The sequence below is a fragment of the Anomaloglossus baeobatrachus genome, chromosome 1 (genome assembly GCF_048569485.1).
Source record: "Anomaloglossus baeobatrachus isolate aAnoBae1 chromosome 1, aAnoBae1.hap1, whole genome shotgun sequence".
Classification (NCBI taxonomy): domain Eukaryota; kingdom Metazoa; phylum Chordata; class Amphibia; order Anura; family Aromobatidae; genus Anomaloglossus; species Anomaloglossus baeobatrachus.
This window is the reverse complement of record NC_134353.1, coordinates 966,715,459-966,741,337: the sequence shown is the minus strand read 5'-3', so window position 1 is coordinate 966,741,337 and position 25,879 is coordinate 966,715,459. Positions and strand designations below refer to the sequence as shown.

Sequence of the window (25,879 nt, the reverse complement as noted above, 5' to 3'; positions counted from 1 at the left end):
ATGTCTGTGTGTGTGTGATGTCTGTGTGTGTGTGTGATGTCTGTGTGTGTGTGTGATGTCTGTGTGTGTGTGTGATGTCTGTGTGTGTGTGTGTGATGTCTGTGTGTGTGTGTGATGTCTGTGTGTGTGTGTGATGTCTGTGTGTGTGTGTGTGTGTGTCTGTGATGTCTGTGTGTGTCTGTGATGTCTGTGTGTGTGTGATGTCTGTGTGTGTGTGTGTGTGTCTGTGATGTCTGTGTGTGTCTGTGTGTGTGTGTGTGTGTGTGTCTGTGATGTCTGTGTGTGTGTGTGTCTGTGATGTCTGTGTGTGTGTGTGTGTGTGTCTGTGATGTCTGTGTGTGTGTGTGTGTGTGTGTGTGATGTCTGTGTGTGTCTGTGATGTCTGTGTGTGTCTGTGATGTCTGTCTGTGTGTGTGTGTGTGTGTGTGTCTGTGATGTCTGTGTGTGTGTGATGTCTGTGTGTGTGTGTGTGATGTCTGTGTGTGTGTGTGATGTCTGTGTGTGTGATGTCTGTGTGTGTGTGTGATGTCTGTGTGTGTGTGATGTCTGTGTGTGTGTGTGATGTCTGTGTGTGTGTGTGATGTCTGTGTGTGTGTGTGATGTCTGTGTGTGTGTGTGATGTCTGTGTGTGTGTGTGTGATGTCTGTGTGTGTGTGTGATGTCTGTGTGTGTGTGTGATGTCTGTGTGTGTGTGTGTGTGTGTCTGTGATGTCTGTGTGTGTGTGATGTCTGTGTGTGTGTGTGTGTGTGTGATGTCTGTGTGTGTGTGTGATGTCTGTGTGTGTGTGTGATGTCTGTGTGTGTGTGTGTGATGTCTGTGTGTGTGTGATGTCTGTGTGTGTGTGTGATGTCTGTGTGTGTGTGATGTCTGTGTGTGTGTGTGATGTCTGTGTGTGTGTGTGATGTCTGTGTGTGTGTGTGTGATGTCTGTGTGTGTGATGTCTGTGTGATGTCTGTGTGTGTGTGTGTCTGTGATGTCTGTGTGTGTGTGTGATGTGTGTGTGTGTGTGTGTGTGTGTGTGTGTGTGATGTCTGTGTGTGATGTCTGTGTGTGTGTGTGTGATGTCTGTGTGTGTGTGTGATGTCTGTGTGTGTGTGATGTCTGTGTGTGTGTGTGTGATGTCTGTGTGTGTGTGTGTGATGTCTGTGTGTGTGTGTGTGTGTGATGTCTGTGTGTGTGTGTGTGTGTGATGTCTGTGTGTGTGTGTGATGTCTGTGTGTGTGTGTGTGATGTCTGTGTGTGTGTGTGATGTCTGTGTGTGTGTGTGATGTCTGTGTGTGTGTGTGTGTGTCTGTGATGTCTGTGTGTGTGTGATGTGTGTGTGTGTGTGTGTGTGTGTGATGTCTGTGTGTGATGTCTGTGTGTGTGTGTGTGATGTCTGTGTGTGTGTGTGATGTCTGTGTGTGTGTGTGATGTCTGTGTGTGTGTGATGTCTGTGTGTGTGTGTGTGATGTCTGTGTCTGTGTGTGTGTGTGTGTGTGTGTGATGTCTGTGTGTGTGTGATGTCTGTGTGTGTGTGTGTGATGTCTGTGTCTGTGTGTGTGTGTGTGTGTGTGATGTCTGTGTGTGTGTGATGTCTGTGTGTGTGTGTGTGATGTCTGTGTGTGTGTGTGTGATGTCTGTGTCTGTGTGTGTGTGTGTGTGTGTGTGTGTGATGTCTGTGTGTGTGTGATGTCTGTGTGTGTGTCTGTGATGTCTGTGTGTGTGTGTGTGTGATGTCTGTGTGTGTGTGTGTGATGTCTGTGTGTGTGTGTGTGTGTGTGTGTGATGTCTGTGTGTGTGTGTCTGTGTGTGTGATGTCTGTGTGTGTGTGTGTGATGTCTGTGTGTGTGTGTCTGTGTGTGTGTGTGTGTGTGATGTCTGTGTGTGTGTGTGATGTCTGTGTGTGTGTGTCTGTGTGTGTGTGTCTGTGTGTGTGTGTGATGTCTGTGTGTGTCTGTGATGTCTGTGATGTGTGTGTGTGTGTGTGTGTGTGATGTCTGTGTGTGTGTGTGTGTGTGATGTCTGTGTGTGTGTGTGTGATGTCTGTGTGTGTGTGTGTGATGTCTGTGTGTGTGTGTGTGTCTGTGATGTCTGTGTGTGTGTGATGTCTGTGTGTGTGTGTGTGATGTCTGTGTGTTCTATGTGTCTGTGTGTGATCTGTGTGTGTGTGTGATTTGTGTGTGTGTGTTTACTCTCTGCTTTGCTTCCTCTTCCTGTAATGACATCACTTCCCTGCAAAACCGCAGACAAGCAATGTACATTACCGGAGGTAAACCGCGAAATACCGCAGGGAATAACGCAGGAAAACGCAGTGAACCGCACAGAATTTGCTGCCTGCGTTATTCCCTGCGGGATTTCATGATTAACATTGGAGTCAATGGAGTGAAATCCCGCAGCGATGTGCGGAAAAGAAGTGACATGCACTTGTTTTTGCTGTGGGATTCCCGCAGCAAAACATGCAGCTTCAAATTCCGCCCAGTGTGCACAGGATTTTTTTTGCCCATAGGATTTGCTGGTGATTCACTGCAGAGATGTTATGAACATTTTCTGCAGCGAAACATGCAGCAAAACCGCAAAAAATCCGCGGCAAAATCCGGTAAGTGCGCACAGGGCCATAGAAAAAGGTTTATTCCGTCTAGAAACGTCCGGCTGCATTGTGACCACGCCCCATCACGTGACAAATTACCTCATCTCTGGATGGAGCCCGTACACTCTACATACAACGTAGGAAGAAGAGTCTGCTGCAGCTACAGGACCTGTGATGACGTCACTGTCATGTGATCGGGGCGGAGCCCAACAGACGAGAGGAAGCTCCTGTGATCGGATATCACTGTATCTCTTCAGCCCCGCCCCTGATCACATGGTGGAGCGTCATCACAGGTCCTTCACTGCTCCTTGTTAGCTCCACCCCTGATCACATGACAGTGACGTCACCACAGGTCCTTTACTGACAATAGTGGAGCAGATCTGTCCTGTGTGCTCAGCTTTTGTTCTCTGTTATCAGCCAGCAGCACATTCCTGCAGTTCAGGTGAGGTGACAGCGGAGGGTTCGGTGCAGTGTTGTAGTGAATCTGTGAGGAGAGTGCGGAGGCTCCTGCAATATTTGTGGTTCTCCTCTGATTTGCAGCTTCTCCTTTATCACAGACCCCGGCAGCACGAGATCCCTGCAGCGGATCCAGTTTTCCTCCTTCTCCTGAATGATCCCCGAGGATGGATGAGAATGAGATCAGCAGCAGATTATTAACCCTCTCCCTGGAGGTCATCTCCCTGCTGAGCGGAGAGGTAACTCCTCACATTCCTGTCAGGATTTCATTATATATCTGGGATTTAGTGATTTGTCTCCATCCACAGGATTACACCATAGTGAGGAAGACACCGGGGGACTGTGTGACTCCCATCATCCATCTCCAGGAGTCAGGAGGGCGGAGCCAGAGCCCCATCACAGCCCCTCCCCCGATACATGAGAGGAGCAAGAAGAGGATCCTAGAGCTCAGCAACAAGATGATTGACCTGCTGACCGGAGAGGTGACTGCTGGGACATTATACAGGAGGCACTGGAGGATTCTGGGTGATGAGGGGAGAGGTGACTGCTGGGACATTATACAGGAAGCACTGGAGGATTCTGGGTGATGAGGGGAGAGGTGACTGCTGGGACATTATACAGGAGGCACTGGAGGATTCTGGGTGATGAGGGGAGAGGTGACTGCTGGGACATTATACAGGAAGCACTGGAGGATTCTGGGTGATGAGGGAGAGGTGACTGCTGGGACATTATACAGGAAGCACTGGAGGATTCTGGGTGATGAGGGGAGAGGTGACTGCTGGGACATTATACAGGAGGCACTGGAGGATTCTGGGTGATGAGGAGAGAGGTGACTGCTGGGACATTATACAGGAAGCACTGGAGGATTCTGGGTGATGAGGGAGAGGAGACTGCTGGGACATTATACAGGAAGCACTGGAGGATTCTGGGTGATGAGGTGAGAGGTGACTGCTGGGACATTATACAGGAAGCACTGGAGGATTCTGGGTGATGACCGGAGAGGTGACTGCTGGGAGATTATACAGGAGGCACTGGAGGATTCTGGGTGATGAGGGGAGAGGTGACTGCTGGGACATTATACAGGAGGCACTGGAGGATTCTGGGTGATGAGGGGAGAGGTGACTGCTGGGACATTATACAGGAAGCACTGGAGGATTCTGGTGATGAGGGGAGAGGTGACTGCTGGGACATTATACAGGAGGCACTGGAGGATTCTGGGTGATGAGGGGAGAGGTGACTGCTGGGACATTATACAGGAAGCACTGGAGGATTCTGGGTGATGAGGGGAGAGGTGACTGCTGGGACATTATACAGGAAGCACTGGAGGATTCTGGGTGATGAGGGGAGAGGTGACTGCTGGGACATTATACAGGAGGCACTGGAGGATTCTGGGTGATGAGGGGAGAGGTGACTGCTGGGACATTATACAGGAAGCACTGGAGGATTCTGGGTGATGAGGGGAGAGGTGACTGCTGGGACATTATACAGGAAGCACTGGAGGATTCTGGTGATGAGGGGAGAGGTGACTGCTGGGACATTATACAGGAAGCACTGGAGGAGTCTGGGTGATGAGGGGAGAGGTGACTGCTGGGACATTATACAGGAAGCACTGGAGGATTCTGGTGATGAGGGGAGAGGTGACTGCTGGGACATTATACAGAAGCACTGGAGGATTCTGGGTGATGACCGGAGAGGTGACTGCTGGGACATTATACAGGAAGCACTGGAGGATTCTGGGTGATGAGGGGAGAGGTGACTGCTGGGACATTATACAGGAAGCACTGGAGGATTCTGGGTGATGACCGGAGAGGTGACTGCTGGGACATTATACAGGAAGCACTGGAGGATTCTGGGTGATGAGGGGAGAGGTGACTGCTGGGACATTATACAGGAAGCACTGGAGGATTCTGGGTGATGAGGGGAGAGGTGACTGCTGGGACATTATACAGGAAGCACTGGAGGATTCTGGGTGATGAGGGGAGAGGTGTCTGCTGGGACATTATACAGGAAGCACTGGAGGATTCTGGGTGATGAGGGGAGAGGTGACTGCTGGGACATTATACAGGAAGTACTGGAGGATTCTGGGTGATGAGGTGACTGCTGGGACATTATACAGGAAGCACTGGAGGATTCTGGGAGATGAGGGGAGAGGTGACTGCTGGACATTATACAGGAAGCACTGGAGGATTCTGGGTGATGAGGGGAGAGGTGACTGCTGGGACATTATACAGGAGGCACTGGAGGATTCTGGGTGATGAGGGGAGAGGTGACTGCTGGGACATTATACAGGAAGTACTGGAGGATTCTGGGTGATGAGGGGAGAGGTGACTGCTGGGACATTATACAGGAAGCACTGGAGGATTCTGGGTGATGAGGGGAGAGGTGACTGCTGGGACATTACACAGGAGGCACTGGAGGATTCTGGGTGATGAGGGGAGAGGTGACTGCTGGGACATTATACAGGAAGCACTGGAGGATTCTGGGTGATGAGGGGAGAGGTGGCTGCTGGGACATTATACAGGAAGCACTGGAGGATTCTGGGTGATGACTGGAGAGGTGACTGCTGGGACATTATACAGGAAGCACTGGAGGATTCTGGGTGATGAGGGGAGAGGTGATTGCTGGACATTATACAGGAAGCACTGGAGGATTCTGGGTGATGAGAGGAGAGGTGACTGCTGGGACATTATACAGGAAGCACTGGAGGATTCTGGGTGATGAGGGGAGAGGTGACTGCTGGGACATTATACAGGAAGCACTGGAGGATTCTGGGTGATGAGGGGAGAGGTGACTGCTGGGGCATTATACAGGAAGCACTGGAGGATTCTGGGTGATGAGGGGAGAGGTGACTGCTGGGGCATTATACAGGAAGCACTGGAGGATTCTGGGTGATGAGGGGAGAGGTGACTGCTGGGGCATTATACAGGAAGCACTGGAGGATTCTGGGTGATGAGGGGAGAGGTGACTGCTGGGACATTATACAGGAAGCACTGGAGGATTCTGGGTGATGAGGGGAGAGGTGACTGCTGGGGCATTATACAGGAAGCACTGGAGGATTCTGGGTGATGAGGGGAGAGGTGACTGCTGGGACATTATACAGGAGGCACTGGAGGATTCTGGGTGATGAGGGGAGAGGTGACTGCTGGGACATTATACAGGAGGCACTGGAGGATTCTGGGTGATGAGGGGAGAGGTGACTGCTGGGACATTATACAGGAGGCACTGGAGGATTCTGGGTGATGAGGGGAGAGGTGACTGCTGGGACATTATACAGGAGGCACTGGAGGATTCTGGGTGATGAGGGGAGAGGTGACTGCTGGGACATTATACAGGAAGCACTGGAGGATTCTGGGTGATGAGGGGAGAGGTGACTGCTGGGACATTATACAGGAAGCACTGGAGGATTCTGGGTGATGAGGGGAGAGGTGACTGCTGGGACATTATACAGGAGGCACTGGGGGATTCTGGGTGATGAGGGGAGAGGTGACTGCTGGGACATTATACAGGAAGCACTGGAGGATTCTGGGTGATGAGCGGAGAGGTGACTGCTGGGACATTATACAGGAAGCACTGGAGGATTCTGGGTGATGAGGGGAGAGGTGACTGCTGGGACATTATACAGGAAGCACTGGAGGATTCTGGGTGATGAGCGGAGAGGTGACTGCTGGGACATTATACAGGAAGCACTGGAGGATTCTGGGTGATGAGCGGAGAGGTGACTGCTGGGACATTATACAGGAAGCACTGGAGGATTCTGGGTGATGAGGGGAGAGGTGACTGCTGGGACATTATACAGGAAGCACTGGAGGATTCTGGGTGATGAGGGGAGAGGTGACTGCTGGGACATTATACAGGAAGCACTGGAGGATTCTGGGTGATGAGGGGAGAGGTGACTGCTGCGACATTATACAGGAAGCACTGGAGGATTCTGGGTGATGAGGGGAGAGGTGACTGCTGGGACATTATACAGGAAGCACTGGAGGATTCTGGGTGATGAGGGGAGAGGTGACTGCTGGGACATTATACAGGAAGCACTGGAGGATTCTGGGTGATGAGGGGGAGAGGTGACTGCTGGGACATTATACAGGAAGCACTGGAGGATTCTGGGTGATGAGGGGGAGAGGTGACTGCTGGGACATTATACAGGAAGCACTGGAGGATTCTGGGTGATGAGGGGAGAGGTGACTGCTGGGACATTATACAGGAAGCACTGGAGGATTCTGGGTGATGAGGGGAGAGGTGACTGCTGGGACATTATACAGGAGGCACTGGAGGATTCTGGGTGATGAGGGAAGAGGTGAATGCTGGGACATTATACAGGAAGCACTGGAGGATTCTGGGTGATGAGGGGAGAGGTGACTGCTGGGACATTATACAGGAAGCACTGGAGGATTCTGGGTGATGAGAGGAGAGGTGACTGCTGGGACATTATACAGGAGGCACTGGAGGATTCTGGGTGATGAGGGGAGAGGTGACTGCTGGGACATTATACAGGAAGCACTGGAGGATTCTGGGTGATGAGGGGAGAGGTGACTGCTGGGACATTATACAGGAAGCACTGGAGGATTCTGGGTGATGAGGGGAGAGGTGACTGCTGGGACATTATACAGGAGGCACTGGAGGATTCTGGGTGATGAGGGAAGAGGTGACTGCTGGGACATTATACAGGAAGCACTGGAGGATTCTGGGTGATGAGGGGAGAGGTGACTGCTGGGACATTATACAGGAAGCACTGGAGGATTCTGGGTGATGAGGGGAGAGGTGACTGCTGGGACATTATACAGGAGGCACTGGAGGATTCTGGGTGATGAGGGGAGAGGTGACTGCTGGGACATTATACAGGAAGCACTGGAGGATTCTGGGTGATGAGGGGAGAGGTGACTGCTGGGACATTATACAGGAGGCACTGGAGGATTCTGGGTGATGAGGGGAGAGGTGACTGCTGGGACATTATACAGGAAGCACTGGAGGATTCTGGGTGATGACCGGAGAGGTGACTGCTGGGACATTATACAGGAAGCACTGGAGGATTCTGGGTGATGACCGGAGAGGTGACTGCTGGGACATTTTACAGGAAGCACTGGAGGATTCTGGGTGATGAGGGGAGAGGTGACTGCTGGGACATTATACAGGAGGCACTGGAGGATTCTGGGTGATGACCGGAGAGGTGACTGCTGGGACATTTTACAGGAAGCACTGGAGGATTCTGGGTGATGAGGGGAGAGGTGACTGCTGGGACATTATACAGGAGGCACTGGAGGATTCTGGGTGATGAGGGGAGAGGTGACTGCTGGGACATTATACAGGAGGCACTGGAGGATTCTGGGTGATGAGGGGAGAGGTGACTGCTGGGACATTATACAGGAGGCACTGGAGGATTCTGGGTGATGTCGGTGTCGTTGTTGTCAGGTTCCTATAAGGTGTCAGGACGTCGCTGTCTTTCTCTCCATGGAGGAGTGGGAGTATCTGGAAGGACACAAGGAGCGGTACGAGGAGGTGGTGATGGAGGAGCAGCGGTCGGTGACATCAGGTGAGGGGCGCGGCTTCTTGTTGGCTCCGGTTGATGTGATGACGTCTCTGACGCGTCGTTCTATTTTACGATCATTAGAAGAATTTTCCGCTTTCTGATTGTAGAATATTTTGAAGCAATTTACAGAGAATAGAAATACACAATATCCTCCTCCATCGCAGTCTTCTCTGGTTACTGCTCCCATCATCTCCTCATCACATGACTCTGTGTTTTCCGTCTCTTTGTGACTCCACAGATGGATCCAGGAGGAGAAATCCCCCAGAGAGATGTCCCCGTCCTCTGTGTGCCCAGGACGGTCCAGAGGAGAAGCACAATGTCCTGGAGACTCATCAGGTAGATGGCGCTGACGTCTCCACAACATCTGACCATAAAGTGATTGGACCGGAGCTCATTGACATGTTTCTTCTCAGGGTGAAGATCTGATGGATATTCAGGTTGCCGTTATACATGGAGCACAGGAGGCGCTCGCTATATGGGCCGATCCGCAGGGTGAGGAGGGGAGACGGTCCTGTCTGTTCTGTGGTCGCCTACTACCGTGTTTCCTCTGAGAATGAGACAGGGGCTTATATTACTTTTGGTTCTAAAAGTTGCTCTAGGCCTTATTTTCTGGGGATGTTCTATATTTTCTATTTGTCTCAGTGTTTGGGTCACCTTTTAATGTAAAATGAATATTCACACCCTTCTTCCGCATTCCTCCCTGTGATTCAATCAGGCGGCCGTATCACTGGTAAGGATGGTATCGCGATCCTCAGAGCGGCCGGTGGCTCCTCACCTGAGCGAGTTTTCTGCATAGAAATACACACTGACACGCTCGGGGGAAAAAAGCCGCCGGCTAGTGTGAGCATAGCGCTGCTATTCTCGGGCAGTAATATGGCAGCCTGGCTGAATCACTTACACAGCGCAGAGGGCTGAGCGGGAGAAAGGGTGAATATTCATTACATTCACTAGCCGGCATGTGTAAATGTCCGGGGCTTACACAAACAATGGGGAAACGTCCAGCAGTAAAAGTTACATATCCTGCAATGGCCGTCCAAGGCTTATACAGGATTCTTTTAGTATGATAAACTGCAACTAGGGCTTATTTTTGGGGTAGGTCTTCTGTTTGGGGAAAACACGGTAGTACCCCATCATCTATCTGTTCCTTCACTGTGTGTTTCCTACAGATGGACTCATGGAAACAAATCCCCCAGCGAGATGTCCCCATCCTCTGTATCCCCAGGACTGTCCAGAGGAGAAGTACAATATCCCGGAGACTCCTCAGGTAGATGGCGCCGAGCCCTGGACCAGATCTGTACAGTTGTGCTCAAAAGTTCCCATCCCCCAGTTCTTACTACCGTGTATTGCCCTCTCAAACATCAATGACAGCTTGAAGTCTTTTGTGGTAGTTGTAGATGAGGCTCTTTATTTTCTCAGATGGTGAAGCTGCCCATTCTTCTTGGTCAGATGGTCAGCTGCCCATTCTTCTTGGTCAGATTGTGAAGCTGCCCATTCTTCTTGGTCAGGTGGTAAAGCTGCCCATTCTTCTTGGCGCCTGTAGTTCTTGTAAATTCCTGGGCTTTCTTGCATGAACTGCGCTTTGCTTGAGTTCTCCCAGAGTGAATAATATTGAGGTCAGTAGACTGAGATGGCCACTCCAGAACCTTCACTTTGATCTACTGTAGCCAATGACAGGTCGACTTGGCCTTGTGTTTTGGATCATTGTCATGGTGGAACATCCAAGTACGTCCCATGCGCAGCTTCCGGGCTGATGAGTGCAAATTTGCCTCCAGTATTTGCTGATAACGTGCTGCATTCATCTTTCCTTCAACTTTGACCAAGTTTCCTGTGCCTTTGTAGCTCACACGTCATCTGCGATTCACTTTCGTGCTGTTTAGTAGGAATGGTGTTCCTTTCATCATAGGCCTTGTTGATACAGTGCTGGCCAAAAGTATTGGCACCCCTGCAATTCTTTCAGATAATACTCAGTTTCTTCTTGAAAATGATTGCAATCACAAATTCTTTGGTATCGTCTTCATTTATTTTGCTTGCACTGAAAAAACACAAAAGAGAATGAAACAAAAATCAAACCATTGATCATTTCACACAAAACTCCAAAAATGGGCCAGACAAAAGTATTGGCACCCTTAGCCAAATACTTGGTTGCACAACCTTTAGCCCAAGTAACTGCGCACAACCGCTTCCGCTAACCATCAATGAGTTTCTTACAATGCTCTGCTGGACTTTTAGACCATTCTTCTTTGGCAAACTGCTCCAGGTCTCTGAGATGTGAAGGGGCCTTCTCCAAACTGCCATTGTGAGATCTCTCCACAGGTGCTCTATGGGGTTCAGGTCTGGACTCATTGCTGGCCACTTTAGTAGTCTCCAGTGCGTTCTCTCAAACCATTTTCTAGTGCCTTTTGAAGTGTGTTTTGGGTCATTGTCCTGCTGGAAGACCCATGATCTCTGAGGGAGACCCAGCTTTCTCACACTGGGCCCTACATTATGCTACAAAATTTGTTGGTAGTTTTCAGACTTCATTATGCCATGCACACGGTCAAGCAGTCCAGTGCCAGAGGCAGCAAAGCAACCCCAAAACATCAGGGAACCTCCGCCATGTTTGACTGTAGGGACCGTGTTCTTTTTTTTTGACCAGAAGAAGATATATGCTTCCAGCACTCCTTTAAATGCAGACCAAAGAACCTACACACCTGTTCCTGCACGGAAAGTCCAGAGCAATGGTTCCAATGTAGACAAGAATTGAAAAAATCCAGCGGAACGCAGGCTTCTGTAAAATTTAACTTACGTCTTTATTTTTCCATTTTAAAATATCCACATCGCAGGTGGGATCCACAAGCAAGGCATTTAGAAAATTATTTCATCCAACATGTTTCGACACCAAACAAGGTCATAAAGTCTTATTCATGGATGCACTGAGAAGGTTCTGATACCTCTATATAGCTACTTTAGAATCCCCATCATGCAGTTTGAGCTTGATTAGCTTGATTATCACACATGAGGTATAAACCTGCGCAGAAATGGGGACTCTAATGCTATAATTTGTGAACATATAAACATTAAAAACAATACATGATCATTTCTTCGGCGCTCCATTGGGAGACCCAGACGATTGGGTGTATAGCACTGCCTCCGGAGGCCACACAAAGCATTACACTAAAAAGTGTAAGGCCCCTCCCCTTCTGGCTATACACCCCCAGTGGGATCACTGGCTCACCAGTTTTCTGCTTTGTGCGAAGGAGGTCAGACATCCACGCATAGCTCCACTGTTTAGTCAGCAGTAGCTGCTGACTCTATCGGATGGAAGAAAAGAGGGCCCATATAGGGCCCCCAGCATGCTCCCTTCTCACCCCACTTGCGGTTTGTAAGGTTGAGGTACCCATTGCGGGTACGGAGGCTGGAGCCCACATGCTGCTTTCCTTCCCCATCCCCCTGAGGGGCTCTGTGGAAGTGGGATCTTACCGGCCCCCAAACCCTGAGGCCGAGCTCCATCCACAGACCCAGAGACCCTGCTGGAGGAGCTGAGTACAGTCAGGGACAAGGCCCTGCAACGTTCAGGTACTCTGTGTCCCCGCACAGACAGGCCACGCACACTCCAGGCTTGCTGGGTGTGCTAGTGCGCCGGGGGCACTAGCGCTGCGCGCTCGGGTTAGAGTCACTGCAGCTTAGCTGAGTGACTTTATGTCTTGGGAACTACCGCGCCGGCCGCTCCGGGAGCGGCGGCGCCGCTGGGACTTGTAGTGCGCCGGAGACTCGCGCTGCCCGCGCTTTTACGGCGGCAGCGCTCATAAATCTAGTCCCCGGCTTTTGCGGCCTAGCTCTGCTTCGTTCCCGCCCCCACCCTGTCAATCAGGGAAAGGGAGAGACGCTGTTCTATAGCCAGCGCCGAGGGCTGGAGTCTTATTTACATACTCCAGCCCTCTCACTGGGCACAGTGGGGACGCAAGTTTCCCGCTCTTGGTCTCAACACGCCCAGGGCCCGCCCCTCTCCACAGGACGCCGGCAGCCATTCCTGCATGCAGTCTGGCTGGAGAACGGACACAGGCTCTGGGGGACTCAGACAAGGGACTCTGGCGACCACACACCCGCGTTTATGCGGGCGGTAAGCTGCACATAAGTGCTGGCCCCACTAGTGCCACAGTGTTATTTGGAACAACATGTCATCCGCAAAACGCAAGGGTGCCAAGGCACAGGCGGTATGCACTGCTTGTGCCGCATGTGGGGCTAATCTACCGGCAGGTTCCAATGACCCCCATTGTGTGCAATGTTCAATCCCTGTGCCACTTCGACAGCCAGAGTCTATGGTAGTAGTGGCCCAGGCAGAGACGCCTGTGAACCCTGCCCCGGTGACGGGGACAGAATTTGCAGTTTTTGCTGATAAGATGTCTGTGACTATGACAAAAATCCTGGAAACCTTGCAGTCCAGGCCAGTTTCTCAGACCATGGACACTGCTGTGTCTATGCTCCCCGGTCCCCCTCAGTTGGAACTAATCCGTACTTCAAGGGGGTCCCAGGCATCACAGGCTGAAGACTCTGACTCGGATGACAGTCCCAGGCAGCCTAAGCAGGCTCGCTGGGAAAGACCCTCGCCGTCATCACACTGGTCAGGGTCTCAGCGAGACGAGGCTCTGTATGAGGAGACAGAGGTGGGTGATCAGGAATCTAATCCTGACACCGCTCTCAATCTAGATACCCCTGATGGTGACGCTATGGTAAATGACCTTATAGCGGCCATCAATAGACTGTTGGATATTTCTCCCCCAGCCCCTTCAGCAGAGGAGGCAGCTGCACAGCAGGAGAAGTTCCATTTCCGGTATCCTAAGCGTAAATTGAGTACTTTTCTGGACCACTCTGACTTCAGAGAATCAATCCAGAAACACCATGCTTATCCGGACAAGCGTTTCTCCAAACGTCTTAAGGATACACGTTATCCCTTTCCCCCTGACGTGGTCAAACGCTGGACCCAGTGTCCAAAGGTGGACCCCCCAATCTCCAGGCTTGCGGCTAGATCCATAGTTGCAGTGGAAGATGGGGCTTCACTTAAAGATGCCAATGACAGACAGATGGACCTTTGGTTAAAGTCTGTCTATGAAGCTATCGGCGCGTCGTTTGCTCCAGCATTCGCGGCCGTGTGGGCACTCCAAGCTATTTCAGCTGGCCTGGCACAGGTGGACTCTATCATACGTCCAGCAGTGCCGCGAGTAGCGTCCCTAACCTCGCAAATGTCTGCGTTTGCGACTTACGCTATCAACGCTGTCCTGGACTCTACGAGCCGTACCTCAATGGCGTCTGCCAACTCTGTGGTTTTGCGCAGAGCCTTGTGGTTAAAGGAATGGAAAGCAGATTCTGCTTCCAAGAAATGTTTAACCAGCTTGCCACTATCTGGAGACAGACTGTTTGGTGAGCAATTGGCTGAGATCATTAAACAGTCCAAGGGTAAGGACTCCTCCTTACCCCAGCCCAGATCAAGCAAACCTCAACAGAGGAAGTGGCAGTCGAGGTTTCGGTCCTTTCGAGGCTCCAGCAAGACCCAATTCTCCTCGTCCAAAGGGACTCAGAAGGAGCAAAGGAGCTCAGATTCCTGGCGGGCTCACTCACGCCCCAAGAAAGCAACCGGAGGTACCGCTTCCAAGGCGGCTGCCTCATGACTTTCGGCCTCATCCCTCCGCATCCTCGGTCGGTGGCAGGCTCTCCCGCTTTTGCGACATTTGGCTGCCACAGGTCAAAGACCGGTGGGTAGCAGACATTTTGTCTCACGGGTACAGGATAGAATTCAGTTCTCATCCTCCGCCTCGGTTCTTCAGAACCTCCCCACATCCCGACCGAGCAAATGCCCTTCTGCAGGCGGTGTGCTCACTAAAAGCAGAAGGAGTGGTGATCCCTGTTCCTCTGCAGGAACAAGGACAAGGTTTTTACTCCAATCTCTTCGTGGTTCCAAAAAAGGACGGCTCGTTCCGTCCTGTTCTGGACCTAAAGCTGCTCAACAAGCATGTGAACACCAGGCGGTTCCGGATGGAATCCCTCCGCTCCGTCATTGCCTCAATGTCTCAAGGAGATTTCCTTGCATCAATAGACATCAAAGATGCTTATCTCCACGTGCCGATTGCTACAGAGCACCAACGTTTTTTTACGTTTCGTGATAGGAGACGACCATCTCCAGTTCGTAGCTCTGCCATTTGGTCTGGCGACAGCCCCACGGGTGTTCACCAAGGTCATGGCGGCGGTGGTAGCAGTCTTGCATTCTCAGGGACATTCGGTGATTCCTTACTTAGACGATCTACTTGTCAAAGCACCCTCTCAAGAGGCATGCCAACACAGCCTGAATGTTGCGCTGGAGACTCTCCAGACTTTCGGGTGGATCATCAACTTTTCAAAGTCAAACCTGGCACCGACTCAATCACTAACGTATCTTGGCATGGAGTTTCATACTCTCTCAGCGATAGTGAAGCTTCCGCTGGACAAGCAGCGGTCACTACAGACTGGGGTGCAGTCTCTCCTTCAGGGTCAGTCGCACCCCTTAAGGCGCCTCATGCACTTCCTAGGGAAGATGGTGGCAGCAATGGAGGCAGTCCCGTTCGCGCAGTTTCATCTGCGCCCACTTCAATGGGACATTCTCCGCCAATGGGACGGGAAGACAACTTCCCTAGACAGGACAGTCTCCCTTTCTCAGATGACCAAGGACTCTCTGCAATGGTGGCTTCTTCCCACCTCATTATCACAGGGAAGATCATTCCTGCCCCCATCCTGGGCAGTGGTCACGACAGACGCGAGTCTGTCAGGGTGGGGAGCAGTTTTTCTCCACCACAGGGCTCAAGGGACGTGGACTCAGCAGGAGTCCACCCTTCAGATCAATGTTCTGGAAATCAGGGCAGTGTATCTTGCCCTATTAGCCTTCCAGCAGTGGCTGGAAGGAAAGCAGATCCGAATTCAGTCGGACAACTCCACAGCGGTGGCATACATCAACCACCAAGGAGGGACACGCAGTCGGCAAGCCTTCCAGGAAGTCAGGCGGATTCTGATGTGGGTGGAGGAAAGAGCATCCACCATATCCGCAGTTCACATCCCGGGCGTAGAAAACTGGGAAGCAGACTTCCTCAGTCGCCAGGGCATAGACGCAGGGGAATGGTCCCTTCACCCGGACGTGTTTCAGGAAATCTGCCGCCGCTGGGGGGTGCCGGACGTCGACCTACTGGCGTCTCGGCACAACAACAAGGTCCCGACCTTCATAGCGCGGTCTCGCGATCAAAGAGCTCTAGCGGCAGACGCCTTAGTGCAAGATTGGTCGCAGTTCCGGCTCCCTTATGTGTTTCCACCTCTGGCACTCTTGCCCAGAGTGTTACGCAAGATCAGATCCGATTGCGGCCGCGTCATACTCGTCGCCCCAGACTGGCCGAGGAGGTCGTGGTACCCGGATCTGTGGCATCTCACGGTCGGCCAACCGTGGGCACTACCAGACCGACCAGACTTACTGTCCCAAGGGCCGTTTTTCCATCGGAATTCTGCGGCCCTGAACCTGACTGTGTGGCCTGGATCCTAGCGTCTTCAGGATTATCCCAAGGGGTCGTTGCCACCATGAGACAGGCTAGGAAGCCCACGTCTGCTAAGATCTACCACAGAACGTGGAAGATATTCTTATCCTGGTGCTCTGCACAAGGAGTATCCCCCTGGCCATTCGCGTTACCTGTCTTTCTTTCCTTCCTGCAATCTGGGTTGGAAAAGGGCTTGTCGCTCGGCTCCCTTAAAGGGCAAGTCTCGGCACTATCCGTGTTTTTTCAGAAGCGTCTAGCGCGACTTTCTAAGGTGCGCACGTTCCTGCAGGGGGTGTGTCATATCGTACCTAAGTACAGGAGGCCGTTAGATCCGTGGGATCTAAACAAGGTCCTTGTTGCTCTCCAGAAGCCGCCTTTCGAGCCCCTGAGGGATGTGTCACTTTCTCGACTCACAGAAAGTGGCATTTCTGGTAGCGGTCACGTCTCTTCGGAGAGTGTCTGAACTAGCAGCGCTGTCATCCAAAGCTCCTTTCCTGGTGTTCCACCAGGACAAGGTAGTGCTGCGCCCCATTCAGGAGTTTCTCCCTAAGGTGGTATCCTCTTTTCACCTTAATCAGGATATCTCCTTGCCTTCCTTTTATCCGCATGCAGTTCATCGGTATGAAAAGGATCTACATTTGTTGGATCTGGTGAGAGCACTCAGAATCTACATTTCCCGCACGGCGCCCCTGCGCCGCTCGGATGCACTCTTTGTCCTTGTCGCTGGTAAGCGCAAGGGGTCGCAGGCTTCAAAAGCCACCCTGGCTCGATGGATCAAAGAACCAATTCTTGAAGCCTACCGTTCTGCTGGGCTTCCGGTTCCATCAGGGCTGAAGGCCCATTCTGCCAGAGCCGTGGGTGCGTCCTGGGCATTACGACACCAGGCTACGGCTCAACAGGTGTGCCAGGCAGCTACCTGGTCGAGTCTGCACACTTTCACCAAACATTATCAGGTGCATACCTATGCTTCGGCGGACGCCAGCCTAGGTAGAAGAGTCCTGCAGGCGGCAGTTGCCTCCCCGTAGGGGAGGGCTGTCTTTGCAGCTCTAACATGAGGTATTTCTTTACCCACCCAGGGACAGCTTTTGGACGTCCCAATCGTCTGGGTCTCCCAATGGAGCGCCGAAGAAGAAGGGAATTTTGTTACTTACCGTAAATTCCTTTTCTTCTAGCTCCTATTGGGAGACCCAGCACCCGCCCTGTTGTCCTTCGGGATTTTTGGTTGTTTTTCGGGTACACATGTTGTTCATGTTGAACGGTTTTCAGTTCTCCGACGTTACTTCGGAGTGAATTTGTTTAAACCAGTTATTGGCTTTCCTCCTTCTTGCTTTTGCACTAAAACTGGTGAGCCAGTGATCCCACTGGGGGTGTATAGCCAGAAGGGGAGGGGCCTTACACTTTTTAGTGTAATGCTTTGTGTGGCCTCCGGAGGCAGTGCTATACACCCAATCGTCTGGGTCTCCCAATAGGAGCTAGAAGAAAAGGAATTTACGGTAAGTAACAAAATTCCCTTCTTTATGAAAGAAACTATGCTAAAAAAATATATACATGAATAAATCAATTGTATTGGACAATCATGTCCTGTCTTATATTCAAACCATGTGGAATACGTGTATTTAATTTAAATATCCAAAAGGATTCTCTGTTCAGGACTTTACGTTGGAAATCTCCCCCCCTGGCCATTTGTTGAACTTTTTCTATAGCTCTGAATTTAAAACCAGATATATTACCACCATGACAGATCGTAAAATGTCTAGAAACCGCTGAGGAACCGCATATTTGTGTTTTACCTATATCTGAGATATGGCGTCTTATGCGGACCTTCAGCGGTCCCACTGTACAGCCCACATACTGTTTCTGGCATATAATACAGTCTATCAAATATATTACACCCTCACTAATACAATTCAAATGTCTATGGATTTTATATTGTACTCCCGTGGAAAAGGAGGTAAACGTATCTCCCTTCTCCACGTATGTACACACCTTGCAGGGAATATGACCACATCTAAAAAAACCTCTGTATGTTAACCATGTGTATTCTTTTTTTATAGAATTTCTAGAAAAAAAACAACTGGGAGATAAAATGTTACCCAGGGTAGTAGCACGTTTAGGTACAAAGCGTATTAGATGTGAATTTATTATTCTAGAAAAAGTGGTATTCTGGTGTAAAATGGGCAAATATTTTTTAATAATTTGTGTAATTTGAAAAAATTGTGGACTATATCTGGTTGAAAATGTTACTGGGACAGAATAAAAATGATCATATGGTTTATTGTATTTCCTACGTTTGCCATTTTTTAACAAATCTTGTCTATCAATTTTATCAACACTATTTATAGCTTTAGTAAGTGACCAATTAGAATATCCCCTATCCCGTAGACGTTTACATACCACAACTTTCTCTTCCTCAAACTTTTCTGGATTACTACAATTTCTTTTAGTTCGTATTATTTCTCCTATAGGTATATTATTAATAATGTGATTAGGATGACACGAACTAGCATGAAGAATATCATTATTATTAGAAGGTTTACGATAAGGACTTCTCTCTATTATACCTTTTTCTATATGCCCTTTTAAAGTAATATCAAGAAAGTAAATTTCATCTTTTTGAAAATTGTGAGTAAATTTGAGGTTGAAAGAATTATGGTTGATATATTTAATAAATTGATCACATAAATGACAATCACCCTCCCATATCATTACTATATCGTCTATATAGCGTCCATATAGTATAATGTTGTCCTTAAAGGGATTATCTATATTAATAATATTCTGTTCCTCCCAAATAGCAACTACTATATTAGTCCTTATCGTAAACCTTCTAATAATAATGATATTCTTCATGCTAGTTCGTGTCATCCTAATCACATTATTAATAATATACCTATAGGAGAAATAATACGAACTAAAAGAAATTGTAGTAATCCAGAAAAGTTTGAGGAAGAGAAAGTTGTGGTATGTAAACGTCTACAGGATAGGGGATATTCTAATTGGTCACTTACTAAAGCTATAAATAGTGTTGATAAAATTGATAGACAAGATTTGTTAAAAAATGGCAAACGTAGGAAATACAATAAACCATATGATCATTTTTATTCTGTCCCAGTAACATTTTCAACCAGATATAGTCCACAATTTTTTCAAATTACACAAATTATTAAAAAATATTTGCCCATTTTACACCAGAATACCACTTTTTCTAGAATAATAAATTCACATCTAATACGCTTTGTACCTAAACGTGCTACTACCCTGGGTAACATTTTATCTCCCAGTTTTTTTTTTCTAGAAATTCTATAAAAAAAGAATACACATGGTTAACATACAGAGGTTTTTTTAGATGTGGTCATATTCCCTGCAAGGTGTGTACATACGTGGAGAAGGGAGATACGTTTACCTCCTTTTCCACGGGAGTACAATATAAAATCCATAGACATTTGAATTGTATTAGTGAGGGTGTAATATATTTGATAGACTGTATTATATGCCAGAAACAGTATGTGGGCTGTACAGTGGGACCGCTGAAGGTCCGCATAAGACGCCATATCTCAGATATAGGTAAAACACAAATATGCGGTTCCTCAGCGGTTTCTAGATATTTTACGATCTGTCATGGTGGTAATATATCTGGTTTTAAATTCAGAGCTATAGAAAAAGTTCAACAAATGGCCAGGGGGGGAGATTTCCAACGTAAAGTCCTGAACAGAGAATCCTTTTGGATATTTAAATTAAATACACGTATTCCACATGGTTTGAATATAAGACAGGACATGATTGTCCAATACAATTGATTTATTCATGTATATATTTTTTTAGTATAGTTTCTTTCATAAAATGATCATGTATTGTTTTTAATGTTTATATGTTCACAAATTATAGCATTAGAGTCCCCATTTCTGCGCAGGTTTATACCTCATGTGTGATAATCAAGCTAATCAAGCTCAAACTGCATGATGGGGATTCTAAAGTAGCTATATAGAGGTATCAGAATCTTCTCAGTGCATCCATGAATAAGACTTTATGACCTTGTTTGGTGTCGAAACATGTTGGATGAAATAATTTTCTAAATGCCTTGCTTGTGGATCCCACCTGCGATGTGGATATTTTAAAATGGAAAAATAAAGACGTAAGTTAAATTTTACAGAAGCCTGCGTTCCGCTGGATTTTTTCAATTCTTTTTTTTTGAATGCCTCTTTTTTATTTTCCTGTAAATTCTATGTTGATGGCTTTTCCCAAAAAGCTCTACTTTTGTCTCATGTGACCAGAGAACATTCTTCCAAAATGTTTTAGGCTTTCTCAGGTAAGTTTTGGCAACTCCAGCTTGGCTTTTTTATGTCTCGTGGTAAGAAGTGGGGTCTTCCTGGGTATCCTACCATACAGTCCCTTTTCATTCAGACGCTGACGGATAGTACGGGTTGACACTGTTGTACCCTCGGACTGCAGGGCAGCTTGAACTTGTTTGGATGTTAGTCGAGGCTATTTATCCACCATCCGCACAATCTTGCGTTGAAATCTCTCGTCAATTTTTCTTTTCCTTCCACATCTAGGGAGGTTAGCCACAGTGCCATGGGCTTTACACTTCTTGATGACATTACGCACCGTAGAATCAGGAACTTTCAGGTCTTTGGAGATGGACTTGTAACCTTGAGATTGCTCATGCTTCCTCACAATTTGGATTCTCAAGTCCTCAGACAGTTCTTTGGTCTTCTTTCTTTTCTCCATGCTCAATGTGGTGCACACAAGGACACAGGACAGAGGCTGAGTCAACTTTACTCCATGTCACCGGCTGCAAGTGTGATTTATTATTGCCAACATCTGTTAGGTGCCACAGGTAAGTTACAGGTGCTGTTAATTAAATTACATAAGCATCACATGATTTTTCAAACAGTGCCAATACTTTTGTCCACCCCCTTTTTTGTGTTTGGTGTGGTATTATCTCCAATTTGGCTTTTTGACTTCTTTTTTTCATTGAAAACAAATTAAATGAAGATAATAATACCAAAGAATTTGTGATTGCAATCATTTTCAGGACGAAACTGAGTATTCTCTGACAGAATTGTAGGGGTGCCAATACTTTTGGCCAGCACTGTAACTCTCCAAATGTAACATTTTTGGTTGTGACCAAAATGTCAATTTTGGTCTCATCACTCCAAATTACCTTGTTCCAGACGTTTGGAGGCTTGTCTCTGTGCTGTCTGGAGGCTTGTCTCTGTGCTGTTTGGAGGCTTGTCTCTGTGCTGTTTGGAGGCTGGTCTCTGTGCTGTTTGGAGGCTTGTCTCTGTGCTGTTTGGAGGCTTGTGTCTGTACTGTTTGGAGGCTTGTCTCTGGGCTGTTTGGAGGCTTGTCTCTGTGCTGTTTGGAGGCTTGTCTCTGTGCTGTTTGGAGGCTTGTCTCTGTGCTGTTTGGAGGCTTGTCTCTGTGCTGTTTGGAGGCTTGTCTCTGGGCTGTTTGGAGGCTTGTCTCTGGGCTGTTTGGAGGCTTGTCTCTGGGCTGTTTGGAGGCTTGTCTCTGGGCTGTTTGGCGGCTTGTCTCTGGGCTGTTTGGCGGCTTGTCTCTGGGCTGTTTGGCGGCTTGTCTCTGGGCTGTTTGGAGGCTTGTGTCTGGGCTGTTTGGAGGCTTGTCTCTGGGCTGTTTGGAGGCTTGTCTCTGGGCTGTTTGGAGGCTTGTCTCTGGGCTGTTTGGAGGCTTGTCTCTGGGCTGTTTGGAGGCTTGTCTCTGGGCTGTTTGGAGGCTTGTCTCTGGGCTGTTTGGAGGCTTGTCTCTGGGCTGTTTGGAGGCTTGTCTCTGGGCTGTTTGGAGGCTTGTCTCTGGGCTGTTTGGAGGCTTGTCTCTGGGCTGTTTGGAGGCTTGTCTCTGGGCTGTTTGGAGGCTTGTCTCTGGGCTGTTTGGAGGCTTGTCTCGGTGCTGTTTGGAGGCTTGTCTCGGTGCTGTTTGGAGGCTTGTCTCTGGGCTGTTTGGCGGCTTGTCTCTGGGCTGTTTGGGGGCTTGTCTCTGGGCTGTTTGGGGGCTTGTCTCTGGGCTGTTTGGGGGCTTGTCTCTGGGCTGTTTGGAGGCTTGTCTCTGGGCTGTTTGGAGGCTTGTCTCTGGGCTGTTTGGACGCTTGTGTCTGGGCTGTTTGGACGCTTGTGTCTGGGCTGTTTGGAGGCTTGTCTGGGCTGTTTGGAGGCTTGTCTCTGGGCTGTTTGGAGGTTTGTGTCTGGGCTGTTTGGCGGCTTGTCTCTGGGCTGTTTGGCGGCTTGTCTCTGGGCTGTTTGGCGGCTTGTCTCTGGGCTGTTTGGCGGCTTGTCTCTCGGCTGTTTGGAGGCTTGTCTCTGGGCTGTTTGGAGGCTTGTCTCTGGGCTGTTTGGAGGCTTGTCTCTGGGCTGTTTGGAGGCTTGTCTCTGGGCTGTTTGGAGGCTTGTCTCTGGGCTGTTTGGAGGCTTGTCTCTGGGCTGTTTGGAGGCTTGTCTCTGGGCTGTTTGGAGGCTTGTCTCTGGGCTGTTTGGAGGCTTGTCTCTGGGCTGTTTGGAGGCTTGTCTCTGGGCTGTTTGGAGGCTTGTCTCTGGGCTGTTTGGAGGCTTGTCTCTGGGCTGTTTGGAGGCTTGTCTCTGGGCTGTTTGGAGGCTTGTCTCTGGGCTGTTTGGAGGCTTGTCTCGGTGCTGTTTGGAGGCTTGTCTCTGGGCTGTTTGGCGGCTTGTCTCTGGGCTGTTTGGCGGCTTGTCTCTGGGCTGTTTGGCGGCTTGTCTCTGGGCTGTTTGGGGGCTTGTCTCTGGGCTGTTTGGGGGCTTGTCTCTGGGCTGTTTGGGGGCTTGTCTCTGGGCTGTTTGGGGGCTTGTCTCTGGGCTGTTTGGAGGCTTGTCTCTGGGCTGTTTGGCATATTGTAAGCGAGATACTTTGTGACATTTGCGCAGTAATGGCTTTCTTCTGGCGACTCGACCATGCAGCCCATTTACCGTATGTGAGGGAGTGTATCCTCCCCAGGAACAGGAAACCTTTATGAAAAATAAAAGGGGCGGCACCTCTCCAACACCCCAGTGTGGTTTCCTGTTCCTGAAAGAGGATACATGTTACCTGGACTTCTCCAGATGATCGGGTCTCGGGTGTCAGGAGGTCTCTGGGATCCTGGTGTCACGAACCACGCTGGTCGCATGCACGGCTCCTTCCTCATGCCCAGCGTCTCTCGAACCAGGGGTTCCCTGGGAAACTATTGGGCAGTGGAGCCACGGGTTGCCTGCGGGGCGGGAGTCGCGGGCCGGGGCTTGTTCCTCCATGTGGGCAGCTGGAGCAGTGACACCGTGGCCGCTTCGAGAGATCAGGAGGGCAGAGCCACAGGCACTGTCATGCGCCGGGGGAAGCACTCGGCCGTGTGTGCAGGCGCGAACCCAGCTACCACTTCCAGTGAGGTGAGGGCTCATGGGAGCGGATGTGACGGTGCACACCAGGGATGATGTCACAGGCCATCTCCTAGATCGGAGGCGGAGCCTGTCAGATTCAAAACAGGTGGGAATCAAAGATCCTCGTGTTCCTGTGGCATTATTGGTGACGTGGCCTCCAAGTTGGAACCTCCCTCATCGCCTAGCGTTGCTGCAGAATACCCCAAACCTGCTCCTACAGCGGTAAAAGCCCGAGCTCAGGACGGGTAAGTGTGATCTCCCACGACATGTACTGACCCTCCCCCTCCCCCTCTTTCTTTTTGTCCCTAATAAATTCAGGTCAAGAAAGCAGTAACAAAGACCACACATAGGACATGTGTGTTTGTACAAGAAGTCCCGACCACAATCATCCGAAAAGAAGCTCTGCCAGCCATGTATTGAAAAGACAGTGGCGGAGGAATATCCGGGCATGTTGCAGGAAATTAGGTCCTTAATCAAGGACAAGGTTAAAAATACAGTGAAGAGGGAGCTGAGTCTTGTAGGAGCCCCCGCCGCATCCACCAGTAAAGCTCAGTCTCCATCTGAAGATAGCTCTCAGGAAGACAGGGAGGAGCCGGGAGAATTGGTGTCCACATCTGAGTCATCATCACCTGATGAGGAGTACGATCAACCATGCTTTCTGGCAGAGGACACGGGCAAAATCCTAAAAATCAGAAGAGCTACTATGGGGGTGGAATCCCCGAAAAGCAGCAATCAGTCCAGGACTCCATGTTTAGCAATGTAGAGGAGCGTAAGCATGGAGTCATCTCAGTCCATAAAAATCTACTCGGCTTAACAAGGAATGGAAAAAAAACGATCAGGGAGGTATCTGTCCCCCAAATCCTTAAAAGGACTTACCCCTTCCCTGAGGAGTTATGCCAGTCTTGGGAAAAAGCGCCCAAAATAGACGCTGCGATTGCCAAGATCTTGAAAACTATAGCTCTGCCATTCAAAGATTTAGGTTCCCTTAAAGATCCTCTGGACAAGAAAGTAGATGCTTTCCTTAAAGGAACCTGGGAAGCTGCAGCGGGAACATTCAAACCTAACACTGCTGCCACCTGTACCGCAAGGTCCCTCGTGAAATGGCTCCAGGAGTTGGAGGTTCAGATTAGGGACAGATGCTAGAGGAAGATTATTAGAGGCCCTGCCCACTATTAAGAAGGCAGCAAATTTCCTTGCCGATGCTTTGGTGGATGGGGTCAGATTAGCCACCTGTGCAGTTTTTAATTCCAGTAGGTGGGCTTTATGGCTTAAACTTGGAACGCAGACTTCCAATCAAAAATGAGAAAAAAAGGAGCCAGCACGATCTGAAATTGGCATGCATCATATAAAAAGGGAAAATTCACAGATTTATTCCAACTGTACTATAATAAAAAAAATGAGATTTTTAGCAAATAATTGATCAATTTTTTGAGCCACCCCTGCCAACATCACGGCAAATCTCAATAGGGGGGTCCTACTCTATATTCTGTATTTCATGTGCCATGCGGCCTCCTAGATAAAGTTAAAAGCAGAACCATAATGGAGCACACATACCTGTAACCTGTATATAGCCGCTTCCATGTTGCAAAGAAGGCAATTGTGGATAGAGACCAGCCCAGGTCCCAGCATGTGGAGCAAGCTCCACTCATACCAGGACTATATCACAACTGATCCTCCTAGTGCCAAACAGCAACCATTGATAAAAGCGGACCAGATCCAAGAATGGTGCTTAATTAGCATTGCCTGTGGAAAGGGGTGAGGTAACTGAATCTGAACAGCTACCAACAGGAGGAATACATTGCAAACCAAAATCAGGCGTGCATGGTATAGTGATGGTCAGTCACCAGATTGTAGCATAACTACGGTCAAAACAGAGAAAAAAAGGAACCAGCACGATCTGAAATTGGCATGCATCATATAAAAAGGGAAAATCACAGATTTATTCCAACTGTACTATAATAAAAAAAAAAAATGAGATTTTTAGCAAATAATTGATCAATTCTTTGAGCCACCCCTGCCAACGTCACGGCAAATCTCAATAGGGGGGTCCTACTCTATATTCTGTATTTCATGTGCCATGCGGCCTCCTAGATAAAGTTAAAAGCTTTATCAATGGTTGCAGTCTGGCACTGGGAGGGTCAGTTGTGATATAGTCCTGGTATGTGTAGAGCTTGCTCCACATGCTGGGACCTGGGCTGGCCTCTATCCACAATTGCCTCTTTTGCAACATAGAAGCGGTTATATACAGGTTACAGGTATGTTTGCTCCATTATGGTTCTGCTTTTAACTTTATCTAGGAGGCCGCATGGCACATGAAATACAGAATATAGAGTAGGACCCCCCTATTGAGATTTGCCGTGACGTTGGCAGGGGTGGCTCAAAAAATTGATCAATTATTTGCTAAAAATCTCATTTTTTTCA

General features: G+C 49.1%; 1 protein-coding gene across 1 annotated transcript in view; it reads left to right on the top strand.

Annotated features, from left to right (window-relative positions):
• The window catches only part of LOC142263653 (uncharacterized), a 152,375-nt gene that overhangs the window by 76,448 nt on the left and 50,048 nt on the right, over positions 1–25,879 (top strand). The window contains 7 exon segments of the mRNA XM_075332241.1: positions 2,988–3,012; positions 3,184–3,265; positions 3,335–3,508; positions 8,436–8,556; positions 8,792–8,889; positions 8,967–9,045; positions 9,720–9,817. Of these exon segments, the coding sequence (XP_075188356.1) occupies positions 2,988–3,012; positions 3,184–3,265; positions 3,335–3,508; positions 8,436–8,556; positions 8,792–8,889; positions 8,967–9,045; positions 9,720–9,817 (677 nt within the window).